The sequence below is a fragment of the Plectropomus leopardus genome, chromosome 3, assembly GCF_008729295.1.
Source record: "Plectropomus leopardus isolate mb chromosome 3, YSFRI_Pleo_2.0, whole genome shotgun sequence".
NCBI classification, from domain to species: Eukaryota; Metazoa; Chordata; class Actinopteri; order Perciformes; family Serranidae; genus Plectropomus; species Plectropomus leopardus.
In genome coordinates, this window is record NC_056465.1 from 37,198,560 (window position 1) to 37,225,771 (window position 27,212).

Genomic DNA, 27,212 nt, shown 5'->3' on the forward strand with positions numbered 1-27,212 from the left:
GGCGGCTGTACTGAAACCGAAACTCCAAAACTTCCATCAACATTAAGCTAGCTGAGACAAAGGTGAGCGTCTCCTCGTGGTAAAATGTAACAAACAGAACTGCTGTTTCACGTTTTACAGTTCACACGTAGCAAGGTAGCTAACGGCTACGCTAAACGGTTCGCATTTTAGCTGGTGTGGCTAAACTAGCTGTTTAACTGTCGGGTGTTGTGTCATTCTTAACAACAGGATTACTGGAAGCTAACATTCAGCTAACGTTAACGAAGCCGGTCTTCTCCTATATTACTTTCTTAAACGGTGTCACGTTATCACTGCCTGTCTTTATAGTAGCCGTATTCGTAACGACGTTATTTGTGAGTATTTGAAGTTAGCTCCAACAGTTAGCTCTGAAGCGTGCCCTGATATCTAAGCTATGTTATGCCCCGGTTAAAATCCATTGAATATTAACGTGAGGTTCTGTTCGCTGGCGATTAACGCACAACGATCCATGCAGAACACCAGAGAAGAAGACTGTGCCACCAAACTGCATTAACAAAATCAGACATTTTCAGTCTGCCTCTCTCATCGGTGAAACCACACATGATAAAACTGGGCTCGAAATAGGTTCTAAATCAGAAGATGACCCTACGTAATTCCTACGTAATATTTGATTTCAATTGTAATGTTTAATCTGTGAAAATCAGTAATAAACAGTAGTCTGCCTACTAATACACACTAACAGATTTTCTATATAGGGGATGCTGGATTTGCTTTGCTTGGGGGCCACTGTTGAAACATGGCTGGAAGCCAGGGGCCAGTCGCAGCACTCCCGTACATGTTTCTTGGATTTTAGGATATTTCTCAGATTTGAGGTCTATCTAGGATTTTAGGATGTTTTGCATATTTTATGACGTTTCTAGGATTTAAGGACATTTCTTAGATTTTTGGATGTTCCCAAGATTTTAGGACGTAACTAGGATTATAGGACATTTCTAGGATTTTAGGATGTTTTTAGGGTTTTTAGGATGCTTTTCAGATTTTACAATGTTTCTTGGATTTTAGGAAATTTCTAGGATTTTAGGATGTTGCTAGATTTTTAAATTTTTTTTTTAGATTTTTTAAAAATTTGCTGTTGATAAGCTAATAGATTTGTCAACTATTCAGCCTCGAAAAGATTGGTTTCAGGTTGGGTGATGAGGTTTGGTTCACAGTTTTGGCCTCAGAAAATGTACAAATTTTATGCTGAATTTTGACATTTCAATATGATGTACAAATATGTTTATTTACGTTCTTCTGCATGTCTCTTCAGAGGTCAGAATGCCTCAGACCAACAAGTCAGTAAGCAGTGGCGGCGCGCCAGGCCAGGTATCTGTTCCAGATCAGGGGGAGCCGCCGCCGCCACAGGATGTCAGGACCCAGGTGGCTGCTGGAGATGGAGATGGAGGCGGAGGCGGAGGAGGCGCTGCAGAAGCCCAGGGGGACTATGAGATCATCAAATCACCCAGTGACCCCAAGAAATACAGGTGGGAGAGAGACGTCTGTTTTAACCTTAGACATCAGACACAATTTTGTGATACATGATTTTAGCTAAACTATTAAATGTGCATGCGACATGTTGCATATTTTTTCCTCATAAAAGATGAGTGAAATCCTCCCTGTAGTATAATAAAATCCAGCTTTTACCTGTTTATCATTATTTATATCATGAGATCCAGTTACCATCTGGGGGATAGTCATAATTAATTGTTTTTGAGCTACTTTGTTAAAAGATAAACATATGAATTCTAGCTGCAAATGTTGGGTTATTCTGCTGCTGGACAGTTGGTGGCATTAACATGCAGAAATGAGGAACAATATGCCAACTTCTGAGTTATTATTTTAATGTGTAGCTTTTTGTAGACCCGTGACTCGTTCCACGTGGCTTTGCGCCACCCAAAAAGATTGTGGTTGGTTGAAAGAAATTCAAACAATTCAGAGTGTTTTTATGTCTTTGCATTGGTGACAGCTGAGGTCAGAGGCATCATGTTTTTTGGGTTTTCCATTCATGCCTCCCTCTGTCCATCCGGTACATTCTAGTGAACACAATAGCTGACGATCGCTTGAGGAAATCTCTTCAATACTACACAAACGTTCACGAATTCCAAATGATTTTAATTTAACATCATGTACCTGAACTTTTTTTTTTTTAATCCTGTCCTGTTATCTCTGCAGATACATCGAGCTGAGCAACGGCCTGCGAGCACTCCTCATCTCCGACTTCAGCGGGGCGGATGGGAAGGAAGGCGGTGAAGATGGAGAGGAAAAGGGGGAGACGGACAACGGAGAGGAGGATGAGGAAGAAGAGGAAGGTGAGGAAGAGGGGGATTCTGGTGAGGGGTCGGAGGAGGACGAGGAGGAGAATGAAGAGGAAGAGCAGGATAGCGACTTCGATGAGCTGGACGAGGAGAACGCAGGGAAGAAGAAGAGAGGGAGCTCTGAGAAGCAGGTGGGTGATATCAAGATTCACTATTCAGAAGAACCAGTTGTGTGAGGCAGGGCTCGTACGGTCATGGAAAACCTGGAAAAGTCATGAAATTTGCAAATAGCAATTTCCAGGCCTGGAAAAATTTGGGAGAACCAAATACACACTGAAAGTTTTGAAAAAGCCATAGAATTTTGTTTATTAAAGCTGTATAATAAAACATGATGTGTTCAAGGACCATCAGATATGTGAAAATCCAGCGATTATTTCTTACAGCAAAAGTTTATACAGTTCAGCAGATTCAGGTTAAAGATGGTTGTATTTGTGTGTGTCTCCAGGCCGCAGCTGCTCTGTGCATCAGTGTCGGGAGCTTCAGTGACCCGGACGACCTGCCCGGCCTCGCCCACTTCCTGGAGCACAGTGAGTCCACCTTTGATGCTGCATCCTGAGAGCTTCTCAGATCTACACAGTTTAGTTTGTAGATCTGTGCTATTTGCATGCAGACATCACACAGACTGGAATGTGGCCGCTGACAGCACTACGCATCACTTGCAACCACCATCTGCCCTGTCTCTCATAGTCTGATTTATAAAATTATTAGGCCAATATTACAGTGCAAACATGCCAATACAGTTTTTCAGCTGAGTGCAAATTGCCCTTTTTGCATCTGATTGCAATTATCCAAGTGTATTTCAGCCCCTCCAGGATGTTGGGATGTTCAGATTGTAACAATTAATAATAAACTGTATTTATATAGCACCGTTCATACAAAAAATGCAGCACATAGTGCTTTACAATAAAGACATTTTCAGCACTGAGTGCGTCACATGAAAACAGACAGGATGAACATGAAACAGGCCAGCAAGGCTGTACGGCATTAAAGGAACATTTAAAAACAGTTTAACACAAGAATTAAGTGATTTCTTAACATTTTAAACCTTAGAATATTGAAATTGTAAAATCATGAAACTGTAAATCCATAAGTCATTAACTAAATTAAGTTAAAGCATTTAAAAAATAATTGCAACACTTAGAAGTGTAAAAAAAAGAGTTTTAGATAGTCAGAGCCAGTGAAAGGCTGGAGAGAACAGATGCATTTTTAGTTTTCTTGTGAAAGTACTAAGTGCTGCTCCTCTGATATCTATAGGTAATGTGTTCCACAGCTTTAGGGCATAATTTGCATAGGGAGATTTTCTTTTGTTGTTGCTAGTTGTTGTTAAATTAAGTTTTATGGTCATTTTTGGTAACATCTTGCACGCCAAATCAAACCTTGCGGCAGGCAGACATTGGCCCACAGCCTGGTCTAATCATGTTGTCATCTTTTGTCAGATAAATCTCCTGAATTTTTTCCTTTTTTCCTCACTTTTTTTTTATTCTCCCCTTCCCTGATGGTCAGTGGTGTTTATGGGCAGTGAAAAATATCCAGCGGAGAACGGCTTCGATGCCTTCCTGAAGAAGCACGGCGGAAGCGACAACGCCTCCACCGACTGTGAAAGAACCATCTTCCAGTTCGACGTGCAGAGGAAGTATTTCAGAGAGGCGCTCGACAGGTGAGCGCTCAAAGAATCATCAACTGACCTAATTTTCAGATGATCATATGAAACAAACAAGACCCAGAATGGTCCTGAGACTGTGGCAAAGCCCCAGGAAATCCAGTATGTGACAGTCAACCGTAAACCGATATGCAGAGTTTCCTGTCAGAACAAGAGTTTTTGGTCGCCTTTCCACTGTGAAGGCCGGCGTTCTGTGTGTTTGTGTTGATGGCAGCTCTTTGTGGGCCATCTGGCTCTCTGATGGGAGGTCAACCGGTTCATTAAAGATCACCACGAGCACTCAGCCGCTCTCCAACGGGCCAACTGATGTCCTCTCTGTAGCCACGTTGTTACTGTTGCTGTTTTTAGACCCGGTCAGTGGACTAGAAACTCTGTCGGACGCCTGCAGTTTGTTCTGCAGGTGAAAATCCAATGATAATTTCTATTTCTACAGTTTCTGGCAGTGATAAATGGTGTCATGTCTTTAAAAATCAGCAGTAAAATAAATACAAAATACAGTTATTCAAAGCTGTATATCCCTCCACTTAAGCCAAAATAAAAAAATATCACTCCCTCCCCAGTGCTTAAACAATTATTCGACATGCCCTCCCCCGCTTTGCACAACCCCCTCCCCTCTCATTATAACAAACAGTCCCTTATTTGTATTTAAATATTCAACTCAAATCGTGTTCTGAATTCATTATTTTTTTAAAATAATAGATATTTGAAAAAAGATCGGATAAGGAGTATCAGTGGTGGTTTTAGATGGTCTTGAAAATTTGCCATGCGTTGAATGTATATGTGTTTTTTTGTTCCAGATGGGCTCAGTTCTTCATCTGTCCTCTGATGATCGAGGACGCCATCGACAGAGAGGTGGAGGCTGTGGACAGCGGTGAGTGATGCAAAATGCACGCCATTACGCTGTTTGTGTTCTCACATTCACATTCTCAGTTTTTTTTTACACATTTGTGTTCTTCGTGTTTGAGACTTTTCAGCCGGCGACGCACTTTATTTTTGTCTCTTTTCTTGTTTCCTGTTCAGAGTACCAGTTAGCGAGGCCGTCAGACTCACATCGTAAGGAGATGCTGTTTGGGAGTCTGGCTAAACCGGGACACCCTATGAGCAAATTCTGCTGGGGTAAGAACAACACAAACATGCAGTCTTTGCCCTTATGCTGTTTGTGCTGTATCTCTGAGAACTGTTCCGATATTTTAGTAAAGAAAAAATCTATTTACAAGCGTTACAAAAAATGCAAGGTTTTGATTTCTTCATATGTTCATTAAAACCTAGGGAAAGGTTTGTAAAACTCAATATACCTTGAAAGTTTTGGAAGACATGGAATTTTGCTTACAAACTTGTAAAATAACACATGATGTGTTCAAGGACAGTCAGAAATGTGAAAAATGATAAAAAAATTTTTACAGTTTTTGGCTGTGATAAATGGGGGTAATTTTTGGTGATTTTCAAACAAAAAAATGTTTTCTTTAAAACGTGGCATTTTTAGAAAAAAAAATTCCTCCCACAGATGACTTTTCTTTAAAAATCACAAAAAAGTTTAAAAAAAAATTTTTTTTTTTTGAATCAAGAATTCTTAAAAAAAAAAAGTTTACATTATAAAACAACCAAAAATAAAAATGAAAAATGGCCAAATTTCCTTTAACAAAAACATACTAAAAGTTTTTTTTTTTTTTTGTTTTTTTTTTTAAAAAGTCTTATTTCTAAGTTGATGGATCTGAAAAGAAGTGGTTTGGTGTCACTCACTGTTGAGCTTCTGTTTCCTGTCAGGTAACGCCCAGACATTAAAACACGAGCCCAGAGAGAAGCAGATCAACACCTACCAGCGTCTCCGAGACTTCTGGAGGAGATACTACTCTGCTCACTACATGACGCTCGCCGTTCAGTCCAAAGGTACTCGCACACAAACGCTCCAGAGACGACTGGATGACGTCAGTGGATCTTTGAAGACTTCTGCTGTGATTTTACTGCAGTTTGTTTAATTGTTTCAGCAGATCTGTGAGGCTGTTTCATTCATCACACACCAGCATGTGAAGCTGTTGGATGGTTTCAATTTTAGTGTCAATTCTCATGTAATGTTCTGCTTTCTGACTGTGATTTTTGTTTGTTTAGAGACTCTGGACACTCTGGAGCAGTGGGTGAGAGACATCTTCATCAGAGTCCCCAACAAGTAAGATACCATTTATTAAAAAATGTACCAATACACAGACTTCTACTACTGAAAAGACATAAGACAGTGATACTCAATTAATGACCCATGGGCGACATCTGGCCCTGATAAGGTGTCGTGTGGCCCCCAACCATTTTCTAATTGAAAATAAAAATAAAGTGATTGACACTGGGAATTGTTTTTGTACTTTTAGTATCCATAAGGTGCCAGAGTGCATAAAACAGAATCAAAATAGAGCGTGTTCATTAAAAAAAGTTCCAGAGAAGGATCCCCCACACCTCCAACAGTGGTGCTAGCTCAGACATCCAATGTCCTGAAATCCTAAAAATGTCCTAAAATTGTAGAAATGGTAAGTGAACAAGAAATATAATTTAGAAACAGAGAGAGTTACCAGAGAGTTTGTTTTTACAAAATAAAATACAAAATAAATATTACAATTATATTTATTTTATTTTTTTATTTATTATTATTATTATTATTATTATTATTATTATTATTATTATTTTATTTTATTTTATAATTATATATTATTATTATAATATTACAAAATAAATAACAATACTACTACCACTACTACTACTACTAATAATAATAAAAACTAAGGGATCCATATCTTGTAAAGTGAAATAAAATTTAAAAAAAATCTAAGGAATCCCTATCAAGAGTATTTGTTTTTTTATATTGATGTAAAATAAATTTAAAAAGAAATAAAAAATATAAGGGATTCATAGCTTTGTTTTTTTAATGTAAAAAAAAAAAAACCAATAGGGTGTTTTTTGGGGGGGGGGGGGGTGACATGCAGCAAAGGGCCGAGGCTGGAATCAAACCCGCAGCCATTGCGGTGCGGACACAGCTTCCATACATGGGGCGCCCGCTCTATCCACTGAGCCACCAGGCGCCCCGGGTTACATGTTTTCAGTCAATCTCTCAAGTAACACCATCAGTACACAGTGTTGTATTATACTATGTGGTGTGTGTGAAGTATAACAGTGATATTGATAATCACACAAAGAATAATCAGATGGAGTTTGTGTTGTGACATTTATTTATTATTTTTGTTTGTTTGTTGTCAGCGGTGAACCACGAGCCGACTTCTCTCACCTCCTGCAGCCGTTTGACACACCAGCCTTCAACAAACTCTACAGAGGTCAGACAGTAGTACCGGTGGTACTCTCACTGTGTATTATATACATAATATCATATGCAGGTGCATCTCAAAATATTAGAATACTGTGAGAAAGTTCAAGAATTTCCATCAGCATGAATCAAGTTTGAATAATTGGAGATGTGTAGTTTCACAGTCATGATTTCCATTTTATACATTTTGTAGGTTCATGATATGACTCCAACAAGGATTCAGCACTTCATACATACTAACACATGAACGTGTGTTTCAGTGGTTCCTGTGAGGAAGGTTCATGCTCTGACCATCAGCTGGGCCGTCCCGCCGCAGGGGAAACACTACAGGTGAGTCAGAGTGCAGTGCTACTTAAAAAACTGTCAGTGCTCGACGATATGGCAAAAAATAACATCATGATAATATTTTCCATATCAACCAATATTGATATTTATCAGGATATAAAATTTGATAATGCTGGCTGTTTAAAAGATTTTAAAGAGGAGTTTATTAACATATAAAACAGAATAACATTAAGGTTCAGTTGTGCAAACATGTTTTGTTTTTCAGTGTTTTGTAAACAAAGAATATATCAAATAATAATAACATTTGTCTTATTTGCGCTGTGTGATAGGCTGTTACATCAGTTCATATTGAATAAAAAATGCCCAAAGTTTATCGACATAGAATTTTTCAAAATGCCCTACCAAGAGTGCCCAGTCCTACGGTCAAAATAAAATAAATACATGAATAATTTTTATATATCTGTAGGTTTATAAATGTCGTGCAGAAGAAACTTGCTACATGTAACCCAATGCGCTGTTTCTCCAGAGCAGTTCCAGTCAATCCATCAGCCCACTTTAAATATGATCCTTCTTCATTTCAAATGTAAATGTTATATTTTTAGACATCTTTTTACTTTTTAGTGTGTTATGAGTATTTAGTGAACAGCTGTGGAAGAAGTATTCAGACCTCACGCCCAATCAAGGGACTATGCTAATGATGCTTCTTTTATACTGCTACATTGTCAGGGGCGGGGTTATTGCTGAGCATAGCTCCAGTGCATCATCGAACTGTAGTTTTAGGCCCACCCAAAAAATCTTATAACAGGAAAATGGTGAAAAAACAGTCAACCGTCTGACTCAACAATTCAGTACGATAGAGTAAAGATCTTTGTAACATGTTTTCAACAACCAGTTTCCAACATTCAGAACGTGCTCTGCGTGTCAGATGGCAGCCACATGAATACCAGAACCAAAAGTTTCCCAACTGAACATTGAATTATGACAAGACGTTATTCACTTCAACAGCAGTTTTAATATGTTGGCTGATTGATTTATGTGTGATTATGTGTGTGTAAATATGTAGCAAAGAAAAAATACAGTATTTCCCCTTTAGGTGTGAAGTAAATGTGGAAATACACAAGAAATTCATCAGAACTGCACTTGTATAAATAAACTTCCCACTGCTGTTAGTGATCTTGCCTCTTTGCAGTGATGCCCTTTGACTCTTGCTGGTTTTGTAGAAAACAAAAAGATTTTGGGAACAGTGTGATAAAACATTTGCCTGTGTCCCCTCCAGCACTGAGACAGGTATATCTCCGTCCAGCTGACGTACAGAAGAGTCAAACTGTTTCCTGTGTCTGCCAGTCTGATGAGACGTCACACAGTTTGTGTCTTTTTTTTTGTCAGAGTGAAGCCTCTTCACTACATCTCCTGGCTGATCGGACACGAAGGAACCGGCAGCATCTTGTCTCTGCTCAGGAAGAAGTGAGTCTCAAACAAAACCAAAACAACCTGATTCTGTCCTGACGTGTTGGATACACCGAGGGGAGTCGGGGTGTAAACTGTGTGTGTGTTTCAGGTGCTGGGCTCTGGCTCTGTTCGGAGGAAACAGTGAGACGGGTTTTGACCAGAACACCACCTACTCCATCTTCTCCATCTCCATCACCCTAACCGACCAGGGCTACCAGAACTTCTACCAGGTCAGGACTTCCACCTCCTGATTTATTTTCTGGGTGTGCCCCCCCCCCCCCTTATGTGAAAAATGTCCAGACTCATTTAAAACATTAAAACTGGCAAAACATTTACTGCAGGGGATGCTCAACTTGCTTTGTTTGGGGCCACTTTTGCAAAAAGACAGGAGGCCAGGGGCCAGGCGCAGCAGCGCCGTACATGTTTCTATTATTTTAGGATACTTCGAGGATTTTAGGACATTTGTAGGACTTAAAAATGTTTCTCAGATTTTGGGATGTTAATAGGATATTCGGACATTTCTAGGAATTTAGGATTTTTCTTGGATTTGTGGATTGTCCTTGAATTTTAGGACATTTACAGGATTTTAGAACATTTGTAGGACTTGAAGATGTTTCTGGGATTTAGGACTTTTCTTGGATTTGGGGACATATGTAGTACGTAAACATATTTCAGTCATTTTAGGACATTTCTATGATTTGAGGACATTTGGGTTTTAGGGCGCCTCATGGATATTAGCACATTTGTAGGACTTAAGGATGTTTCTTGTGTTTTAGGATGTTTCTAGGATTTTTGGACATCTCTGGGATTTTAGGATGTTTTTAGGATTTGAGGACATTTCAAGGACTAAAGTGCATTTCAAGGATTTTTGAACATTTTCTGGTGTGGGACTGGAGGATTCTCGGATTTTGGAACGTTCCTAGGATTTTCTTATATTTCTAGGATTTGTGGACATGTCTAGGATTTTATTAGGGTCTAAGCTCGGACCTCTGTCAGGGGTGTGGGGGATCCTCCACCGGCACTTTTTTTTTAATAAACAAGCTCTATTTTGATGCTGCTTTATGCACTCTGACACCTAATGTAAACTAAAAGTACAAAAACAAATCCCCAGTGTGAATCACTTTATTTTTTATAGTGAATTAGGAGATGGTTGAGGGGCCACCTGGCACCTGATCGGGGGGCTGTGGGCTGTATGATGAGCATCACTGATTTGCTGATTACAGTTTATGTCTGAAAAGAGTGAAATCAAAGTCAGAGAGGATTTAGTGATTGTCTAAATTTAAAGTATGAGTTAATTTATTAAGATTTTAACTTTTTTTGTGTAGGTGGTTCATTTTGTGTTCCAGTACCTGAAGATGCTTCAGACTCTGGGTCCCCAGCAGAGGTCAGGCTCCACACACACACAAACATATTTTGGGAGCCACGATTCACCACTACAGTAACAATTCTTTCCTCTCAGTCTACTGCACAAACACATCTGTAAAAAGCTCTTTATAAACTGTCAGAAAGAGTTTAAATAAGTGTTTTTTTAGTCTGTAGTAAGTGCGTTGATGATTTGGTTTCTCTTTAATCCCTGTATCTGAAAAGACAGGATAAAAAAAGTAAATATAAGATTTTCTGTGAATGAATGAGCAAATGTAATTTTCATTTTTTCATTATTGTGTCGTGCAAATAAGCAGCTCCTTTAAAGTAGTTAGTGAACCCCAGAAAGCCAACAATAATCATATTAATGTGCCTGTAAACACACTGATATTTGTGCATTTAATCCCTGTTTGCTTTTTAGTGTCTTTTAGCTCTCTTGAGGTTTTTTAATGAAAGCAAACTTTTTTTTTTAAGGATTTATGAGGAAATTCAGAAGATCGAAGCCAACGAGTTCCACTATCAGGAGCAGGTACTGCAGCACAGAAACACTAATGACAGTTTTTACAGTCAGATAACTACACAGATCAGTCTGCTGATTGAGAGCTAATTGACAAGCTGATTTTTGGTGTGGTGTGCTAATTTATCATCTCTGTGATAATGCAATTTTTCAACAAAATAATTCATCATTTGTGAACATTAAAACTACAATAATAGGAGTGACATAATAATGATAATTACAGAAATAATAGAGTTTAAATACCTGTCAGTCATCACAAATGATCATGTGTGTGTGTGTGTGTGTGTGTGTGTGTGTGTGTGTGTGTGTGTGTGTAGCAGTGGATGCTCTACTGTATATTTTTAAGTTTTGATTCTGTGGAAATGATGATTACTTTGCTCTAAACTGAATCAAAACAGATTGAATATAAAACATCTTTAAAGTCTTGGTAAAACCAAAATAAATATATGTAATGATTTTTTCTCAGCATGACATGAGAAAAAAATGAAAAAAATGTCAGATTTGAGCCGCACAATTGCCAAGTGACCACACATAGTACCAATATGAGTTTTTATTTAGTACTATGATGATGATGATGATGAAGATTACGTTTAGGGTGGCTCCGGTGCATCACTGAGTCACGAGTTTAGGCCCGAAAACATGTTGAAAAGTGCTCTAACTTAGTACTACACAGTTTTGAGCTTTTTAGTATCCTTCAAGTATTTTCTCATATTCACCAAGTGTTTAGAAGAAAATGACTGACTTTGCTTTACGCCAACTTTAGGCATTTATCAAGGCAACAAAGAGAAAAAACAGCTGTTAACTTTATTAATCAGTGAACGTTAATGAAAACCTTAATGTGGATCCTAACGTAAAATGTTAACGTGAGAATAATGATGTGATGCTGTCTCCGCACTGAAAGACGGATCCCATCGAGTTTGTGGAGAACATCTGTGAAAACATGCAGCTTTTTCCCAAAGAGGACTTCCTGACCGGAGACCAGCTCATGTTTGAGTTTGACCCGCAGGTAAGCGAGACCCCGCCAGACCACCAGACCCAGATCTGATCCAGAACAGGCCTGAGAACTGAGAATCTGACACGTTTAGAGGGGAAATGTAATAATAACTCTCTCTGTGTGTGTGTGTGTGTGTGTGTGTTGTGTTTGTTTTTCAGGTGATCAGTGCCGCTCTGTCCCCGCTGACTCCTGACAGAGCGAACCTGCTGCTGCTGTCACCAGAGAACGAAGGTCGCTGTCCACTCAGAGAGAAATGGTTTGGTACCTGCTACAGCATGGAGGGTATGACACACACACATATACACACACACACACACACACACACACACACACACACACACACACAATTCCCATATAAGGCAGCAGTGTGTCAGATTTAGGGAGATTTAGTGGCGCCTAGCAGTGACGTTTCTAGACCAATAAACACAAGCAGCTGAAACTGTTATGTTTCTGGTTCTTGACGTTTTTACGGGGAGCTGAGTTATCCACAGAGGTCTCTTACTCTCCAAAACAAACACACCAGTTGATTTAAACCTCTATAAACACTGAATAAAGATCTTTTCATCAATAAAGAAAAAGAAGAGAAGATAAAAAGTCAACCTTATTTTTATAGCACATTTCATACAATGTAGGCTCAGTGTGCTTCACACACAACAAAAATGCGCAAAGTAATATAAACAAGGGTGTAAATGCATATATACATACACATACAGAGAAGAAGAGAAAGAAAAAAGTAATAGCAATATAATTTAAGGTTACATACAGTAACGTAGACAATAACAGTTATTGTGTGTAACCTTGATATTTTCTCTTTTTTTTTTCTTCTTTTTCTTTACTAAAATCCTAACTAGGGACAGGAGCTGGAAACTAGCAATAGCTGCAATTTCTATTTGTGAAACATCAGTCACTGAATGTTAATTCACATTGTCCCTATCAACTATATAAAAAAATAAATGTTAAAACTAGAAATACCCCCACTTGGATGTACGCCTCTAAGTTAACATCCAGTTTACAGTTTGCAGTCCATTCAGACTGTTGGGAGCCACTGCTTTAAAGTTATTAAAATGAAGTATATGTGTGACAGTTTGATAATGGTCCTTTAATGGGTTTTATTTAACCTTTAAAAAAAATAACAAAATGAACAAACTAAAAATATTTTTACACGTCTCTTATCAGAATTCCACTTAGTACAACATTTTGTTTATATAAAAAACAAATAAACAAATTAAAATGTCTTTAGAAATTGCTCTAAGATCCACTTAGTGTAGCATTGTAATAAAAGTCCAGAACACTACAAATGAGAAGTAAGATCATAATTCCACCTCAAAGTCGGTTATAGCCGAACTCAGTCTCAACAAATGACACAGTTACAGTTACAAAAAATTCAGTTCCACTTAAAGTGATGCAGCAACTTCAGTTGAACATGAAAAATAATGTTTTTCTGCTCATTGGATTAATAGCATTACAATACAAACCTGAATATCTTCTGCAAGTCTTGCTTTCTGTTTTTGACACCTGTGTGACGGCGGATGTAATCAAAGGATCAGGTGGGGCACGTGCTCAAAATAACCAATCCTGATCAATTAAAAAAAACGTGTTGATCGGGCGCGATACAGTTCCTCTAGTTTTAATAATTAAATAAATGAAAACTGCATAAGTACTAAACTTGAGATGCGTTTGTTTTGCCTCATCAGACATCCCAGAGGAGTGGGCTCAGCGCTGGGCGGGAGACTTCGAACTCAACCCTGAGCTGCACCTTCCTGCTGAGAACAAATTCATCGGTCAGTATGAACACTACATTCACAAAATAAAAAAATCGATTTAAATCTAAAAAAAATTGAATATTGTGAAAAAGTTCAGTATTTTCTTTCATTTATTTAAGAAAGTGAAAATGTAATATTTTAAATTGTTCAGGCATTTCTATTTTTTCATTTTGATAATTATGGCCTACATCTAGAAAAGTGGAAAAAAAGAAGAAATGGAAAAAACATTTTTTTAAAATCTTGGAAACACTCAACCCAAAAATATAGACAAGCTGAGGGTCGCTGTCAAAGCAACCTGGACTTCAAACGCCTGAGCAGAGCCGCAGGTTGATCGCCTCTGTGCCACAATAATGCAGTAATTTGTAGTAAAGGAGCCCTAATGGAGTATTGAGTATATAAATGAAAATACTTTTCAGAAGTTGGACATTTCTGTGCTGTAAATCACTTTTTGAACGTCCTGAGGAAATACTCTAATAATTTGAGGAACTGGATTTCTGATTCTAATGAGCTATAAGACGTAATCATCAATATTAAAACAAGAAGGGCTGAAATGTTTAAATGTAGGTGTAATGAACATACAATATATGAAAGTTGACCTTTTTTGAATTAAATTCCAAAGAAAAATTAACTTTTTCACAATATTCCAATTTTTTTCTAAGATGCACCTTTAAACAAGATCAACATGTCAAACCATGAATCCATCAGCTGATTGATCTGATTACTGAATGTTGGTTTTCTTCCTCTTCGTGCTGCAGCGACGGATTTCACCCTGAAAACGTCTGACTGTCCGGACACCGAGTTTCCCGTCAGGATCGTGAACAACGAGCGCGGCTGTTTGTGGTACAAGAAAGACAACAAGTTCAAGATCCCTAAAGGTGTGTCCAGCTGCCACGTCGGCCTGAAGCGTCGATATTTTTAAAGCTGCGACTAACAAATAAGTTAATCACCAATTCATCTCCTTATATTTTGTTTCTTTCTTTCAGCTTATATTCGTTTCAATCTGATCTCGCCGATGATTCAGAAGAGTCCTGAGAAGTAAGAGCCCGCTGACGCACGTTCAGTCACTCATCATCTTTTTATTAATTATCGCAGTGAGAAGAGGAATGTTTTACCGTGTTGTTCCTCTTTCAGTCTGGTGCTGTTCGACCTCTTTGTCAACATCTTGGCTCACAACCTGGCAGAGCCGGCCTATGAGGCCGACGTGGCTCAGCTGGAGTACAAGCTGGTGGCCGGAGAGCACGGACTGGTGATCCGCCTGAAGGGCTTCAACCACAAACTGCCGGTGAGGAGACGCGGCGTACTTCAGTGCAGCATTTAACACCAAAAAAACCAGACATTTAATCACTGCTGTATTTATTTTATACACCCTTCTGCTGCCAAAAATACTCACCAGAGTACCAAATGTGGATTAATCCACCGCTGGAAATAGTCCCCAACAAAGTCCCTATTTCCCCCTGTTTGATATAAACTACAGTGAGCTGCTGTTTGAGGAAAACTACTTTTAACTTTAGATTGACAGTACTTTACAGGTGCATCTAAAAAAATTGAATATCGTGAAAAAGACCATTTTACTTAGTTATTTAATTCAAAAAGGCAAACTTTCATATATTGTATATTCATTACATGTAAATTTAAACATTTCAAGCCTTTTTTGTTTTATTTTTGATGTTTATGTCTTGTAGCTCATTAGAATCGGATATCCAGAATCTCAGATTATAAGAATATTTCCTACGATCATTTAAAATGTGATTTTCAGCACCCCCCTAATATAATGGTAGGGGAAACACTGCAGTAAATTGAGAGTATTTTCACTGCTTTACCTCACTGCCAGACAGTGATTTCTGACGTTAAAACGCAGCTGTTATAACACTCTTTTCAAAGCCAGACTCCATAGAGAAAACCAGCAATTTAACATCACTGAACACAGGAGCTTCTGGTCTACTGCTGCCTCGGTCAATTAATTAATTTGTAATGTTTTGTCGTTTTAAGGGTTAGTTCACTTTTAGCAAAGTCACACAATAACAAAAACTAAGTAACTGATCAAAGCAGCCGTCGACCAGCAGCTCCTGTGTTCTGCGAGCTAAAATTACTTATTTTGTCAATGGAGTCTGGTGGCTTTGATGAGAACATGGATGGGATCTGAAACTGTTTGGCTTCCCCATTGAAACAGTTTGTCTTCACTTGTTCTTTTATCACCAGATTTCACAATAAAGGTTAAAAAGTTTAAAAAAAAAAAAAGAAAAATCCTACACCTAAACTGATTTTGGCTATTTTAAGTCCCCCCTGTCCACTGCATACATGTATCGGAGCAGAAGTAAAAAACAGTTTACAATTGAAATACTCGGATACCATTTTGATATGCTTACACTTGAACAGAAGTTTTGATAAATGTCGACTTCCCTCCTGCTGCCGCAGCTGCTGTTGAAACTGATTGTGGATCATCTGGCAGAGTTCACCGCCGAGCCGGGCGTCTTCAACATGTTCTCCGAGCAGCTGAAGAAAACCTACTTCAACATCCTCATCAAACCCGAGAGACTCGGCAAGTACGTCTCACACACCGCTGAAATACACTCACATATAATAAAACTTTGATATGATAGTAATAATAATAATAATAATAATAATGATACATGGATGAACCATGAAGAAAATATTTGAGGATAGCAAATTAAATTAGACCATTAAAAATCAAATACAAATAAAATGGACTAAAATACCCAACACTAACTAAAGACAAAAACCGTAAGTTATAATAAAACTAATAAGACATGTTAGAAATAAAACAATATGTTTGCATTAATAAACAGCTTTTTTAAAAAGGAAATTGAGTCAGATTCAGCAACATGGTCTGAAGTCAAACATTTTATACGTATATAATTATTTGTTTCAAGCCTTTTCATGGACCCAGATTTCTTTTTTTCCCTTGCCCTGCCAACTTTCAATGATTATTTACAAGTTCCTTGAATTTTCCTGGCCTGGTAAATGTGATCTTTTCCAGGTTTTCCATGACCGTGGGAACCCTGACTAAAATTATTCAATAAAAGGAAAAGATCAAAACAAAGATTGCTAATTTGATAAAAAAAAAAAAAAAAATTTCAAGACTATGCACTTTACAAAATTAGCATCCCTTATCCTTTTTATGAAGCCCCCACTTCTTTAAAGACATGCTGGTATGCTAAAACAATGTCCAAACATAAAGTTGTGAAAAATAATGTATAAAAACGTGATTTTCAAGTGCAGAGATGAAGGGGGGGGGGGTTTTACAAGCAAAGCAGTTTATAAATTTGTAGATATTTGATTTGGGGTATGTGGGTGTATGCATATATGTTTAATTAGAGTATACTGTAAGTTTAAATTAATTAAGAAGCTGCTTAACTAAAATTCAATGACTTGCTCACTTTTTCTGCAATATGTAAACCAAGTCAACATGCGTTTGTTAATTTCTGTTGCCTTTTTTCTTTATTGTATGTAAATATTTCTTTTCTGTCTGTCTGTCTGCTTGTTTGCATGATCATTTCTCTATTATATTTTTTCAACATGTTCTGAGTAAATTTCCAAATCAATCAATTTGCAGGGACGTCCGTCTGCTGATCCTGGAGCACTGTCGCTGGTCCGTCATTCAGAAGTATCAGGCCGTCATGAAGGGCCTGACGGTCGATGACCTCATGACCTTCGTCACCGGGCTGAAGGCGGAGCTGTACGCCGAGGGGCTGGTGCAGGGAAACTTCACCAGCACGGTGAGACTGACAGAAAAACAGACGTAAAACTAAACGCAACAGAGTCCGTTTAGAGTAGTTCAAACATTTTGTCTCTCTGGAATCTGTCCACGCAGATGTTTTGGGTTTTATGTGTGCAGATGTTCAGGTATTTGTCTTTGCGATCTGACTTTAAAGCTATTAAATACCTGGAAGAAAGAAACAGCACAAAGTGGTGAAGGATGCAAATTAGAAATCAATCAATAAACAGACATCGAAGATAGAAACAACATATCTCAAACTTGCGTCTTGGACAGTCGCGTATAAATATGTATGAAATAGTTATTTATGTCCGATACCAAATATCAAGGCTCATGTATATGAAAGGAACATGCTAATTCAAAAGTTCAGTGGTTACGTCCGTGATAGTGCACAAAGTGAAGTCAATCATTGGCCTCAAAGTGGACATCAGATTTCATTCTAGGTGGTATTAAAAGTTCTTGAATTCCTTAAGTCTTAAATTTAACTTTGAGAGCCTTGGGGGATACCATACTGATTTTTCTGCTTTGGGTATGACTTAACAGTAGATTGATATTGAAAGTTACTTACTGATGTTGAATTCCTTTTTTGTTTGTTAGTTTTTATTTGTGAGTATTATTTTGTAATTTTCCTTAAATTGAAAAAAAAATCTGTAAAGTAGAAAAAAAGTTTTGCCAGCTGATTTTTATTTGTAAAGTATCATTTTTTTCTCGTTATTGTTCATTTTTTAGTCTGTAAAATAGGTGAAAAGAAAAACTTGAGGGCAGGTGAATTTCTGTTTTGCAAATATTTTCTAAGTAACTTTATAAGTTATTTAATCTGTAACAAAGACAGAAAATTGCAAAGTCGACTTTTTTGCAAGTATCTTTAAAACGTATCATTTTAAAGTCACTTGTTCATTTGTAAAACAGGTAGAAAAATGTTTTGGCAAGTGTTTTTTTATGTATTTTTTTAAGTATATATTTTTTTTCCAGTTGATTTTTTTTATAGCAATTGTTTTTGCAAGTATAATTTCACCTTTTTCACCTTTTCTTAAGTCACAAACACAAGAGGGAAACAGTTCAGATAATACTTTTTTCTCACTCGCTTCTCAGAGCTGTAAAAACAAGACTTGACTTTTTTTAATTTGAAAAATGACTTTATGACGTTGGTGATTATTTTGTTGCAGCATCCAGCTGAGGGTAGTCAGGGGTTTAACAAACATAAGTTTTAACCCATATTATGATCATCCTTCTACCAGAGTCCAGTGTGGAGTTTTTAAATGCTCAAATTTAAAATGAAATCAATGTCCAACATTACTTTTTATTATCTGCACAACAGTTTAAATTTGAATTATTTTTTGGTAGAAAGTAGGAACTATTGCAGATGAACTTGGACTTTTTTGCCCCAAACCCACTCCTCTCTCACACACAAATATTTTGTTTCACTTTCAATTTTGACATAAACAGTTTAGATGTAATCTCTCGCACGTTGTTTCTGCCAACAGGAGTCCAAAGAGTTTTTGCAGTACTTCATCGAGTGAGTATCCTGCTTTTTCCTTATTTACACCCTGAAAAGTCTGACTTGAATTCATTAATCTAAAAATAAGGCTTTAATTGGTGTTAAAATATCTTAAATCAATTTTTAAAAATTCTTAAAAATGCAAAAACATTGAGTTTCATAAACATTTTTCTGACATTGCATTGTAGAAATCTTAAAAAGAATCGACCAAATTCTTCTTCTTAAACTCTTTTAATTCTAACAGCTCTAACCAGATCTAACTTTTTTTTTGTTACATGTTTTTTGTTACAATAATTGTTTGGGCAAAGTTGTTATTAACTAAATTTGCTAACTAAATTTTGGTTTGTGGTTCGTGTTGTTTTTTTTTGTCTGTTTTGTTTTTTCATTCATTGATTTATTTTTCTGTTTTGATTATTGTCGAACTTGATAAAATAAAGTGCACATTCAAGCTTCAAATTTAAGGCAAGGCAGCTTAATTTGTATAGCACATTTCATACAACAGGACAATTCAAAGTACTTTACAGAGCAATAAAATATAAAAACATAAAAGATTTACAAATTTATAATAACAGAGAAATTAGATACGATATACAAGGTAAAATCAATTACATTTTTTTTAAATCACTTTTAAAAATAGCAAAAGTGCAGACAAGAGGTCCAGAGATAACAAGATAACTTAAAATGATTTAAAATCAAGTTTGAAAATAATGTAACTGAATGATGACACATTGACACGTGCAGATTCTCTGAATTGTGATTTATACTCTTTGCAAAAAGGCATATTTCTGAACTTAAAAATGAATTAAAAGCATGCTGAGTGCAAAAACCTCTCTACTTAATTGATACATTTTAAAATATCTGACTTTATGACTGAGCTGCAGAGGAGTCATTCAGGCTCCAGCACACAGCTCAGCTGGATCCAGTTCAGACTGGTGTGTAAGTTTGATGTGTGTGTCCGCAGTAAGCTGCAGTTCCAGCCTCTGTCAGCAGAGGTCCCTGTGCTGTTTCGGGTGGTGGAGCTTCCTCAGAAACACCTTCTCTGTAAAGTCAAATCTCTCAACAAAGGAGACGCAAACTCCGAGGTCACCGTCTACTACCAGGTAGGATCCCCATCACACTGATTCACTGCAGAAATACAGCTGCAGCATGCTTAAAACACAGCGTTTAAAACTACGTCTCCTGTGTGTTTTTTATTTGCCATTTATCGTGTCTTTAACCCTTTAATACCTGGAATGACGTCAGTTTTCTTGTGCTGTGTTCATATGCCTTTGGCATGCTTTTTAACCTTTAAAACCACAGCAAACTGGTTTGATTCCTTTATGAAAACGCAGCTAAAAATGCACAGAGCAACTTGATAAGAGATGTCCCACAAATTGTAAGGCATAAGGAAAAAGTGAAAATGACCATAAAAATCCTTTAATAACAGAGGTTGAGTGACAGAATAAAAAAATGGAAAAATGTCCAGTAAACTATATTAATAATAATAACAATAACAACAACAACAACAACAACAACAACAACACCAACAACAACAACAATAATAATAATAATAATAATAATAATAATAGTAATAATACAGGAGAAATTATTAAATGTATTATTATTATTTTGATCATAGCTAGAATGATACAACAAAGGCAAAGTAGAAAAATATCCTTTTATTATTCAGGTGAACTGAAACTTTAATAGTTAAAGACTGACAGCAATGGTGACATTAATTAAATACATTTACTCAAGTAAAAGTATTTTTACAGTGTGGTATTAGTACTTTTACTGCAGTTTGTCTGCATAAATCTGGATTCTGTTGCAGTCGGGGCTGAAGAACCTCAGAGAGCACGCTCTGATGGAGCTGATGGTGGTGAGTGTGACATTTTAATTATCGTCCTAACACAAAAATTATACAATAGTGCATGATACTGATTATAAGAAGAGTCCTCATGTGCCAAAAAAGGTTTTTGACCATTTTTAAAAAATCATTTAAGACACTGAAGGCAGGAGAAATCAAATGTCATGGATGTAAATTTATTTCTTAAAATGGAAAAACTTGATTATGTGAGATTTTTACTGTACTTTAAATAATGACATCACTCTGTTTCATGAAAATATCGACAACAAAGTCACAAGTTCTTGTTTTTTCGTTTCGTTTCGTTTTGTTTAAACGTGTGTGTCCCCTCAGATGCACATGGAGGAGCCCTGCTTTGACTTCCTCAGGACGAAGGAGACGTTGGGGTCAGTGTCCTTCTCCTACACTGAGTTTACAGATGAGTAATGTCCACTCACAGCAAATATCTAATCCCAAAACCTCATGACCCCCAGGTACCAGGTGTACCCGACCTGCAGGAATACCTCAGGGGTGCTGGGCTTCTCCGTCACCGTGGAAACGCAGGCCACCAAGTTCAGGTGAGTGGACTCGGCCACGCATTTGACTCTTTGTCTGTTTCAGTCTTCAAACGCCATCCTCGTCCCGTTTGTCCTCGCAGCACGGAGTTTGTGGAGGCGAAGATCGAGGAGTTCCTGGTGAGCTTCGGGGAGCGCCTGTCGGGTCTGAGCGAGGACGCCTTCAGGACTCAGGTGACGGCTCTCATCAAGCTGAAGGAGTGCGAGGACGCTCACCTGGGAGAGGAAGTGGACCGCAACTGGTTTGAGGTCGTTACACAGCAGTACATCTTCAAGAGGCTCAACAAGGAGGTGAGACACACCTGTCTCTCTCTCTCTCTCTCTCTCTCTCTCTCTCCATCATAAGTAAGGGAGAGAGAGATTAGATGGGTTTCCATTATGTGAATACAAAATATGCTTAATGGGAAAAAAAACTCCTATTTATCGCAAAATCTTTTTAATCTCACGTGAGGTGGTATTTCAGGTGATTTGAAAGCCATATTTGGCGAAACTGCAATGCACTTTTTTTTTTTTTTTGCTTTTATAGCTCATACCAGACAAAGAATTTGCTGCGATATTAGATCAGCTGCAATAGAAATAAACCTTGGACATTCGTCGCCATGGTTACTAGGATGTTATCGCCAGAGGAACGTCGTGTGACATCGTGAGAGAAGTCGCATAATGTCACTAAATGAAAACACAGTCATCTCACAGTTGCCTTTCCCCTCTATGTCTCTCTCTTTCTCCTTTTCTCCCTCGTTCACTCTCAGCATACAGCGTCAAATATTCACACGCAAACGGATCAGATCTCTCTACACACACGGATCTACTGAGGAACAAAAAAAAACTGAATGTGTCGGGTCAAAACATTTCTAATAAAGCGTGGAGGTATTTATAGTGTGGCTGCAGGTCTCCGGTTCTGTGTCTCTACCTGTGGTGGTCTCTGGTTCTGGTCCGGTTCTCTGGTTCTGACCTGTTGTGGTCTCTGCTGCAGATCGAGGCTCTGAAGCTGTTCTCTCAGGAGGAGCTGGTCTCCTGGTTCCTGGAACACAGAAACACCAGCAGCAGGAAGCTCAGCGTTCATGTAAGTGACCACATTTCCAGTTTTTAGTAAATGACTCTGACACGTCATAGCGACATACAGGGGCGTCTCAAATAATCAGAATATCGTGAAAAAGTTCAAATATCTTCATAATTTTGTTGTTTTTTTAACATCTTTTTTTCTTTTCTATTTAATCTTTTACATTTTTCTAGCTTTAGGCCTTAAAATTAAATTAAATTAGAAAAATGTTTTGTTTCTGTAATGAGTCTAGAATATATTCAAATTTCGATTTCTTAAATAACTGATTCTCAAACTTTTTTACAATATTCCAATTTTTGGAGATGCAGCTATGTGCACAGTGTTTAATGTGTGAAGCATGCTGAGCCGAGCTGTTCTCTCCGACACGCCATAGCATAAAAGTATTTACACTATAGCTGTTTCCATTTTAAAGACGGGCGAATTCGTGCCAATAGGAGCTTTAAGAAGGAGAAAATAAAGTCTTTCACAAGTATATATTTTGTCTCCTTCAGGTGGTCGGTTTTGGGGTGGAGGAGAACGACCCACCAGAACCGAGCTCCGCCTGCAGCACCGCCTGCAGCCCCGACAGCCCCGACAACCCGCCCTGCTCCGCCTACGGTGAAGTGAGCGAGCTGACCTTCCTGCCGGCCTCCTCACCGTCGCTCCTGGACGCCACGCTCATCACCGACATCAGAGGGTTCACCTCCTCCCTCCCGCTCCACCCCTACCACAAAATCCTCAGCTAGGTCAGTCTCACCGCAGGCCGACAGGGCGGTGCTTAAGATATAGAATAAAGTCAGCGTGGAAACAGCTAGCAGTGATGTCTGATCCAAGAGGACGCTGTTAGGACGGACATTTAACAAACGATTAGCTCTTTGGGTTCATGTGAGTGGTTGTTAAAATGCTGCATTCACATCTTGTGGGAATATAGCATCAATCTGGGCCTGTATTAAAGAAGCATCTCTTTTACAACAGTTGAAATTATGAACGCAAAAAGTAATAATAACCACTTTATTTTAAATGTAGCATAAAGGCTCAACGTGTACAGGCAAATATAGATATCTACTGTACTGTATTGTAGATTACAGTGTGTGTGTATATATATATATATATATACACACACACACACACACACACACACTCATGTAAAAATAGGATGCTAAAAGAACATGCAGTCTAGATGATTAGATTGAGTTCTGTCCAATCACATCGTGTTACACTGCGTGTATTACAGGTCCTGTTAACTAGTTTGCTCTTACAGGTGAGGACAATGATTTATACCCTTTTTTCTTTTTTTTAATCTGGAGTGACATTTATTTTCTAGTGCTGCTCTCAGATGCCTTTCACAAGTATTTAAACCTTTGAACCCTGAGCAAATTGGTCCAATTTCTATTTTTAAAAACATGAGAAAATAGGCAATGAGCAAGATGGTAAACATTTTTTGGAAGAAATCTGAAGTTTTAGAATTTTTGTTTTTTTAAAGCTAGGGAAAAAAGAAAAATATTAGGGAAAATTATATGATTGTCACAATTAAATATTATAAATTATATCACAAAATTAATTAAATGTTTTCATTTCTTTTTTCTTTTTTTTTTTTTTTTACATAATTTTTAGGTCATTTCTCATTATTTTTACTAATTTCTTTTAAAACCTGAAGCAGCATCACTTGTGACATTAGTAGATTTGGAAAATTATTATGGAAATCTAGGCTAGGCTAGAAAATAAGCAAGGGAAGAATTATATAATTATCATGTTTACACATTTAAAATTATGTTACTAAATTGTTAGAATTTCTCAACTGTTTTTTGTTCGTTACAGATTTTCAGGTAATTTTCTTGTTATTTATTTTGGCTCATTTCTTTAGTTGCTTATTGTACCATATTTTTGAAAGAAATCAAGCCAATTTGCTCAGGTTTCAGGTTTACTCAGATTAAGTCCAACAGCATCATTCTAAATCGCCCATATCAACTAATTTATCTCGTTTTTTGACTCCACCTCCTGTGAACTTTTGCGCCTGACAGATGGGAAGAAAGATTTATTTCTGTTTTTTAATGCAGAGTGTTGGGAAGTATAACAATATAAACATAGATCTCATTCATGAGCAGTTTCAAACCAATTATTGTTTTAAATAAGTGCAGAATTTCTGTGGAAGCAGGTTTCTTTTTTTACTTTACGACTGATCATCAGTGTTTTCACAGAACCAACACACAGTCCAGTCCCTGCAGGATTTTTCTATGTCGAGATCGTAATAATTCACATGAAATCAGGCAGGCAGATTTCTGCAGGGCCTTGAAATTCTGTCAGATCGAAAAGGCTGGATCAAAATATATGGCTATTTGTTAATTGGGTAGGTATTCGATTTTCAGTTAAGGCATTTGGATATTCTTTTTTGCAGAGGATGAATGCCATTTCAGTGTTTGTCATCCTGCTGCTGCGCCCGTCTCACGCACACAGTTTTAGAAATACTGAGGTCCAAAAACCAAGCTTGAGGGGGTGGGGTTCAGAGGCACGCTGCCATGAAAATTTCATTTCCTTGATCTAAATATGTGGATTGGAAAGCTAAAATTAGACAACAACAGCTTTAAAACCATATTTGGTGGTGGTGGGGGGGTTAGGGTTAGTAATTAAAAACTAATTTCCTGCATTTTTACATCATCTTCACTAGTCTGGATTAGTTAGATTGAAGGTGTAGAGAAATATGATGCGATACTATTATTATGAAATAATCTAGCCTAATAGAAGAATTAAAAGCTCCTCTTTGAACAAGCTTCAAGTACATTTACAGGTGCATCTCAAAAGGTTGGAATATCGTGAAAAAGTTACATTTTCTTCTTCGTTAAATTCAAACAGGTAAACCTTCATATGTTGTAAATTCATTAGACGTATATCAAAATATTTAAAGCCTTTTTTTCTTTTAATATTGATGGTTATGTCTTATAGCTCGTGAGAATCAGAAGTCTGCTTCTTAACATGAAAACAGTCTCCATGATGATTAACACAACAATAAAATACTGCTCAGCTCAGAATTAACCCTTTCAAACCAGAGCAAATTGGTTCGATTTCTTTCATAAACAGGGGAGAAGGCAATGAGCAGCTTCACAAGACACCAAAAATCTGTTAAAATAAATAAATAATTAAAATTAAAAAGTTACCAGAAAATGACCTGCAAAAAAGTAATAAATTTTAAAAAGTACTAATTTTATACATGTTATTATATCTTTATCATTACCATAATTTTAAACATAAAATTATGGTAATGATAAATCTGATTTTCTGGACATTTTCTCCATTTACTCTGGATAATTGTCTATTTATCCTCTCCTCTTTTCCAAAGCTATTTTTTAGGTAATTGTGTTGTAACATTTTACAAATTTCTTGCAATTTCTTTCTTTATTTTTTAAATCAAACCAGTTTTCTCAGGTTACAAGGGGTCAAACAGCTTGTGAAAGGCGTCTGAACACAGCACAGGAAAACTGACGTTGATCCAAATTTCAAAGGGTTAAGATGGAATATGACAATAGGGAATTGTAGTTAGTGGCAGTCTGTTAATATGACAAAAATGCTCATTGTTACTGTGAAAAAGCTAAATGTGACCATGTCATGGTTCATGGATTTAAAGAACAATTTTTTTCCTCGGTGCTTTTATCCGTTTAATAATTTGTGTAATTATTTCCTGGTGAAGTGAATGCAGCGCGATGACTCAGGGCTCTGGCTTAAAATACAGTCAAAGAAGAGCAGAACTATTATATCACTTATGTGTCACTTCAGCCAGTATCACTGAATTAAACATGAGCTATGTTTTAATTTATTACAAATGATTTTACATCGACAGACTGTGATGACAGATGATGTATATGAAAGAAATAAATGTACAGACAAACAGTATCTGGTGACCAGTGATAAAACAAGACTGTGATAGGATTAAACTCAGAATGCACGGCAGGAGTTTGTGGAAAGTGCCACCAAAATAATTTTGATTAATTACATTTGCATAAAAATGACAAAACTACCTTAATTAAATGTTTGAATTCAAAGTTTTCTCTCATTATTCTGTCTATAAAAAGTCATGGTGGAGTATGGCATTAATGTCAAAAAAATCCATGGTTATGGTATAGCTTTAAAAAAGAATAAGTCAATATGGTATAGCATTACAAATTCCGAGTATAGTGAGCAAGCAAAAACACCATAATATTGCATGTCGAAATAATGACCAAAAATGCAAGGCTATAGTATGGCAAAATTGTCAAAATATGACCTTTCCCAAAAACAGCTGAAAACCACATTAAACAACATAAAATGGCCTTCTGAGACTTGCCATAGCACAGAAAGTTGCATAAAGGGCCAAAAACACCATAATTTCACATATCTAAAAAAATGACCAAAAATTCAAGGCTATAGTGTTGCAAAAATGTCGAAAAATGACCTGTCCCAAAAAACGCTTAAAACCACATTAAACAACATAATATAGCTTTTCATGACTTGCCATTGTATAGAAAGTTGCAAAAAGGACCATAAACACCATAATTTTCCATATCCAAAAACTGACCGAGAATGCAAGGCTATAGTATAGCAAAAATGTCAAAATATGACCCGTCCCAAAAACAGCTGAAAACCACATTAAACAACATAAACTAGCCTTCTGAGACTTGCCATAGCATCGAAAGTTGCAAAAACAGCCAAAAACACCATAATTTCGAATATCCAAAAAATGACCGAAAATACAAGGCTATAGTATGGAAAAAATCAAAATATGACACTTACAAAAACGACTGGAAATCACATAAGACAACATAAAATATCCTTCCAAGACAGGCCATCGCAAAGAAAGTTGCAAAAAAGTCCAAAAATACCATAATTTCACATGTCCAAAAAAGTGGC

The 27,212-nt window shown here is 37.2% G+C and overlaps 1 protein-coding gene across 1 annotated transcript; it reads left to right on the forward strand.

Moving 5' to 3' along the window:
• On the forward strand, positions 1 to 23,687 carry LOC121941064 (nardilysin-like). Its single transcript, XM_042483778.1, has 31 exons — positions 1 to 62; positions 1,289 to 1,502; positions 2,191 to 2,464; positions 2,779 to 2,860; positions 3,837 to 3,990; positions 4,791 to 4,864; positions 5,014 to 5,109; positions 5,758 to 5,880; positions 6,100 to 6,157; positions 7,231 to 7,304; positions 7,555 to 7,624; positions 8,966 to 9,043; positions 9,138 to 9,258; positions 10,354 to 10,412; positions 10,865 to 10,919; positions 11,809 to 11,913; positions 12,060 to 12,183; positions 13,596 to 13,682; positions 14,420 to 14,539; positions 14,648 to 14,699; positions 14,796 to 14,946; positions 16,080 to 16,207; positions 17,239 to 17,401; positions 18,885 to 18,916; positions 19,860 to 19,998; positions 20,709 to 20,756; positions 21,075 to 21,127; positions 21,215 to 21,298; positions 21,379 to 21,586; positions 22,269 to 22,358; positions 22,847 to 23,687. Exons 2-31 carry the CDS (start codon positions 1,297 to 1,299, stop codon positions 23,078 to 23,080), a joined length of 3,342 nt encoding a protein of 1,113 aa, XP_042339712.1. The 5' UTR covers positions 1 to 62; positions 1,289 to 1,296; the 3' UTR covers positions 23,081 to 23,687.
• The last annotated feature ends 3,525 nt before the right edge of the window (positions 23,688 to 27,212 follow it).